Below are 6168 nucleotides of genomic sequence, written 5' to 3'. Positions count from 1 at the left end.
AAAAATTAAACATTTGGGTTGAAGTGGTGGTTGTGGCTCTTCTCCTGTGGTTGATGGCAGGGGATGCTCCAGGCATTCTGGGATCAGAGTCCTCTGAAATGAGAGCACAGTCTTCCAGGGAGCAGAGTGCTCTGCCCTGAGTGATGACAGATAAATAAGGAGGGTTTGGCTGGAAAGCGTGTTGGAGTTTCCCACTGTGCAGCCTCACCTTCATTCCAAAGTACTCCCATCATCTTCCTCTCTGTGCCCCACTGCTTTCCCCCTGGGGTCTCTCCTCCAGCCTCTCCTTCAGGCCCCCCTTTCTTGGCAGCTCCCATGAGCTCCCAGATCGTACAAGACATTCAGGAAACCTATAAAATCCACATTCAATACTAACTCCAAAACCATGACCTCTAATGAATGCAAACAATTTCAGAGCAGAGAATTCCCTTAAAGAAACCAGAGTGGCAGGGCACAGAGGGACAGCAGAAAAGTCTCAGTTCTTCTCTGACCTTGTATCTATAGCAGACTTCTGGCTTTTGCCCCAGCACAACCTCATTTTCCTCCTCATCTCAGGCTGAGCACTGAACGGGCAAGACGTGGATGGTATGGGGGTGATGGATGGTGCAGGACTGAACTGCTCTCCACCTGGGGTGGTATAATGGAGAAGAAAAGCAATTCTTTCTCTTTGGTCTGAAGTTGAAGGCCCTGCTCAGTTTCTCTCCCAGAGGCTACAGGCTTCAGGCAAGGGCCATGAGTTTGGCATTGAAAGGATAAGTTATAAAGCCCAGCGCAATCTTGTTCCACTAAAGTTTCATTCCCCATTGGGGAAGTGTTAGGCTCTGGCTAGCTGTTCCTGTAGTTCTTGGCTGTGTCACCTGCAGCGTGGCTCCCAGACCAGCCTCTGCAGGTGACAGCAGTGACAACACCCCATGGGCTTGGGGGAGATGGTCTGCACCCAGAGTGCCCTCAGTCTGCACCCTGTCAGTGAGAAATCCTGATGCCTGCATGTACCCATGGACAAAACAGGCAGTCACCACGGCTTGGATAAGCCATAACAACAGTTACTGTACCCTAGGCCCATCCCCAGGCAGTGTGTGTTGTCCCAGCCCCACCACTGCCATGGGGCAGGGCTGGCAGGCATGGGGTACCCACCCTCCCTCCCTGTCTTGCCTCGAGCAAACTATTCCTCTTTGCTTTTCTCCCAGCAGGGGTGGCCATCTCTGTAACTCCTTCCTTCTTCTTTCACTTTCTCCTACTGTACCACAGAGCTGAAGAGGGGAACACCCCATCTTTTGTCCAGCATTGCTGTTCATGACATTGGTCCCAGACAAGTTCTTTGGGTGCTAGAAGGTGAGGTAATGCTCCCAGAGATTGCTGGCCTGGGAGATTCATCCCAGCTGAAAAGCCTTGCATTGGCATCTGCCTTTGGTGCCCAGTGGGGCAAGGACTGCTAGTGCTAGTCCAGAGAGGCAGCAATCCTGAGAGATATGGTTACCTCTGCCTTCACCAAGATGTTGTCCCTTGGGCTAGAAGAGCAGCATAAGGTCAGGACCACTGTGAGGACCAGCAGAGATAGAGTTCTGGGTGCTGCTGTCATCTCAATGCAAAAATCATGATCCCTCCAGCAGAAGGGATTCTTCTAGGTTGCTGCTTGTCACTCCTGGAGCAGTGAAGTAGGAGAGGGGAAGGGGCAGTAAGGTTGGATTCCTCCTCTGATGACTGACAGGCCGGGACTGCAGCGGGGGCCAGCTGGAGGGAGGGGGGCCAAGTGGGGATGGAGCGTTTGAAGCCTCATTCTCCATGTCCCTGTCGGCAAAGCTGAACAGTCTGGGCTGGGTGTATCCAGACAGAGGATGGCGAGGGCAAAGAGGGCAGGTCAGAGGAAAAATTAGAAAGGCAAACATTTACATTTGGGATCAGCACACACCTCTCCCCCCGGGCCCCTGGCAGCCCCTGAAATTATTTCCACTTGCGCAGGCCAGCTTTTCTGAGCATGGAGTGCTTGTGACATGCTTGCCTGTAAATTATAGCCCCCAGCCCTGAACTGGGAGAGGAAGGGGGCATGCCCCCTCCTTCCCAAAACCTGATTTAATCTGCTCATAGAGGATGTTTTGTAAGGGCTCCATAAAGAGAGTGTACCAGCCAGCCATCGCCTTCCCCAGGCACTTTCATGGGCCCCCTCCTGGCTCTGTTTTCATAATAAACATTCCAGTGCTAATTTTGCAGGCGGCCCAGGATCTCCAGCTGCCCTCAGTGGGAAGAGAGCGAGACACAGTGAGAGGACAGAGTGAGAGATTCCTCCCTGCGCGGGCACCATGCGCACTCTCATCGTCCTTACGCTCCTGGCTCTCTCGGTGATGGCTGCTACTTGCTACGGTAGGTGGCCTTTTTTACTGGCTAGAGTGATAACTCCAAACCTGCAGACATCTTTGGGTCATTCAGATTTTTTTTTTATTCAACTTTGTGTCTTCTTTCCCCTCAACTCGATCTCTTTGCCTGCTTTTCTGCCCTTGTGTCAGACCATCCTAGGCCTGCTCCAGAGCTGTCAGCTTCAGTCATTGTGATTTGTGGTCCAGGATGCTTCAGCCCCTTCCTCTCTGTTCCAGCTCACCTCGCAGGCTGCTCTTCTTTCTGCCCCTCTTTTGTCTGGACTACAAGAAGAGTTCTGATTCTTAATTCTTCCTTGTTAATGGGAAGATTTCCCTTTCTCCTTTTGTAATATAGAATCATAGAATCATTTAGGTTGGAAAAGACCTTTAAGATCATCAACTCCAACCATTAACCTAACACTGCCATTCCACCACTAAACCATGTCCCTAAGCACCTCGTCTACCCATCTTTTAAATACCTCCAGGGATGGTGAATCAACCACTTCCCGGGGCAGCCTGTTGCAGTGCTTGACAACCGTTTCAGTGAAGAAATTTTTCCTAATGTCCAACCTAAATTTGCTCTTGAGCAACTTGAGGCCATTTCCCATATTGGCCCCCTTTTCCTGTCAAGGACACAGTTCCATACTGATGGAGTTAAAATGCTGTTTCATGCAAAAGTCAAGCATGTCTCACTGTGCTAATCCAGTCCATTCCCTAAGCACACATGAAGGCTTTGAAGGTAAACAGGTATCATATCCACTGTAGTGTCAGGAGCATGAGGAACTACGCTTGAGAATCACACACTGGGAGACCAAGCACAAGCCTTGAAGTCCTCGCTAAGACAGCAGGTTGCTCCACTCTAAACTCCTGAACACCCTAAAATCCTCATATGAATGCTAGGTCATGCCACTCATCCCTTTCTCTTCCTTTTAAACAGGTGCCTTAAAACCTGTCTTCTCTGATTTCTGTGTGCATGTTCTATTGATCTGTGGTGTGTGAAAGACTGTGAATGCCATCAATACAGTGTCTTACCACGTTTTACTCTTTTTTTCCCCAGAGTCCCATGAGAGCATGGAATCCCATGAGTATCTCAGTAAGAGACTGCTTTACTATTTTGTTGAATTTGAAGTGTTCTACAGACATCTCCAAGACCATTTCCTTGTACTTTACTGTGGTGATTAAATAGGCAGAACCACTGGGAAATTGAATTTACTGGGTGATGGAGTTGCAGGATGAATAGGAAGATAGTTAAAAAAAGACTTCACATATTTGGGCCCAAGTACATACCAATTTGTCTTGCAAGGAACGTAATGAGAATTGGAAAACAGAGAATCACGAACCTAGATCCCTGCTGCATCCACCTAAAATAGGTTAAGTGACACTAGAAAAGGACATTGCTCAAAAAGCTCTGTGATGAGCACAAAAAGAGGTACTGCAGAAGCCAGTGGCATGATTTGTACTTCCCCAAAGACACGGAGAGCCTTACTCCCAGCACCTTGGAAGAAGCGGGTGGGATGTGTGGGCAGGAGGGATCTTTGGTCTGGAAGAGAGGGTCGGTGTCACAGGAGAAGCATGAAAGGGTGGAGAGTACCACCATGGTACAAGCAGTGACTTGGAGAGGTTAGAGAACAGATGGTTTGAAACTAAAAAGTAAACGAGGCCGTCTGGGAGAAAGAAGGACTTCACAAAACAGCTGGTCAGAAGCACAAAGGCACATGTGGGAGCCAATGCCCAAAGACATCCACAGACTCCTGAACTCTGCAGTAGGACTGTGATGCTTCTCAAAAAGGACAGAACGGACCTTCAGGCACCTCAGTCCAAAATTGCCACACAGATTGCTCGGTGACTGGCTAGCCTTGGAGGCAGATATGGAGTAAGTCTGTCTGCCTCCAAGGTGAGGCAGTCACTGAGCAGTCTGAAGCTGAAGGTGCCCTTTCCTGGTTTTACCTATCATTTCATGATTCTATTAATGCTACTGGGCGTGCCCAGACCTCCCATGGTCTGCGCAGCTTGGTGCCTCTCTCTTGGTCAAACTCCACTCACTCAGAGGGGCAGTGGCAGCAAAATCACAGTGGCTTTACCCTGGGTGGCTTGGGTAACAGTAGAGCTAGAGTGGCACATGTGCTTCCATACAGGCTGCACAAGCCAGAGGGAGAGCCTGGGCACGAACCAGCGGGGTGGACAGCAGGAAATATTAAAAAGTCCTAGGTTTCACTGTGCCTGGGAGGGCGGACAGGGAGGCTATAATAAACGTGGAAGCTAGCTTTTGTTGAAACCCAGCCTTGAAAAAGTGTCTCTCTGCTCTGAACAATGCCTTGCCTTCTCAGATCCCTTCCTGAACAGGCAAAGGGCCAATGACTTCATACAAGCTGACACGAGACTAGGAGCCATCTCTCAGGAGAGGTATGTTATGGCCTCAGGACATGGAGGGTGGGAGTGGGGAGAGGTCTCTCCTTGCCACGCACAGGCTGGTACCAGGGGAGGAAGCCATGGTGGCATCTGAGAAGCCTCAGCCCCTCTCTCAGTGCGAGGTGCCTGTGAAGTCCCCAGCTGTAGGGAGAAGCCAGAACTCAGATAGCAGAGAGCGAGTCCTTGCATTTGAGGACATGCCATGTGCTGGGAAGGCTCTGCTTAATTTGTCTGAAGGAAATGCCAACAAAAGGAAAGGGAATCAGTGTGGGATGGCCAGAAAGAAAGATCAGTTCGAGATCTTGTTCTAGCCCTCAGCTCTCACGCAGAATTTGCGTGACCTTTTCTAAACCACAGGGCCATGTGGGGCCTCCTTGCCTCATCTATAAAAGCAGATATAGGCAGTTTCATGCCACACGCAGGGCTTGTGAAAATAAAGGCTGAAGCACAGAAATCACCTCCTAGCAAGGTGTTGAGGCAAACCTTCTCTGCCATACCAGGTGGCCCCTTTGCAGGATGGTTCAGGTCTTTGTTCCATGCATGGCTTTGGGGAAGAGCAGAAGAGCTGAAGGCAGCAGGCTGGGGGGGCTGTGGAGGGAGGATTCTTCCTCGGGTTGAGGCAGGAGCCACCCCCCTTTCCCACCAGCTACTTAGCCCTGAAATAAAAGGTTACCTGGGGAGGCAAAACGCTCCTGTTGTAGTCACATCGAGCCCCTGGGTGCAGTGAACACAGAAGCTGGTATGCTGACATCTTGGTAGCTGGATGATGGAATCTGGTGATGGACCCTTAATCCTGATGGGGGATTGTGGGGCAGGAAAGGGCTGTAGATAGATATTTAAGATGGCAGCACTTACTGATGATGCATCTCTCCTACTTTTGCAGGATCAGGGAGCGTCATAAGGCTCTCCATGAACGTCAGAAGGAGATCTGTGAGGACTACTACCCCTGCGACCTGTATGCTTTTCGCCACGGCTATGCTGCTGCTTACAGGCACTATTTTGGGAGGAGGAGGAATAAGTAAAGGATGTCCTGTCTCCACCTTGGGGCCTGGAGCCCAGGGTATTCTCCCAAAAAATGCAATGGCTCTGAAACATATTCAGTTGCTTGAGTCCCTGTATGTTATCCTGCCTGCTGCTTCTCTCCCATGTAGCCATGGATTCCTACACTGTGTTAATTAGTGCTGAGCTGATGTAGCAGAGATCAGAGAGAGTTCAGGATGTGGGTGTTTACTACACAATAAATTGCTGGTTTGATAGTATCTTCTCATGAGTCACAGTTTTTTTGGGGGTGTGTGCAATTTTCCATGAAGAAGCTGAGTTTGTTTATCATAGAATCTGGTGCAGATTATGGAAGAAAGTCACTACCTTGCAATCACATGAGTTTCAAAGGACCTACAATGTTTTTATT

General features: G+C 49.7%; 1 protein-coding gene across 1 annotated transcript; it reads left to right on the top strand.

The window, feature by feature from the left end:
• Window positions 1-2297: 2297 nt before the first annotated feature.
• On the top strand, window positions 2298-5782 carry LOC104132305 (matrix Gla protein). Its single transcript, XM_035901072.1, has 4 exons — window positions 2298-2358; window positions 3409-3444; window positions 4679-4754; window positions 5644-5782. The coding sequence occupies exons 1-4, from the start codon at window positions 2298-2300 to the stop codon at window positions 5780-5782; spliced, it is 312 nt and encodes a 103-aa protein (XP_035756965.1).
• The last annotated feature ends 386 nt before the right edge of the window (window positions 5783-6168 follow it).

Source organism: Egretta garzetta, unplaced genomic scaffold (assembly GCF_000687185.1).
Source record: "Egretta garzetta isolate BGI_Z169 unplaced genomic scaffold, ASM68718v1 scaffold38, whole genome shotgun sequence".
Lineage (NCBI taxonomy): Eukaryota > Metazoa > Chordata > Aves > Pelecaniformes > Ardeidae > Egretta > Egretta garzetta.
Note: the sequence above shows the minus strand (reverse complement) of the source record. Positions and strands in the feature narration are given on the sequence as shown.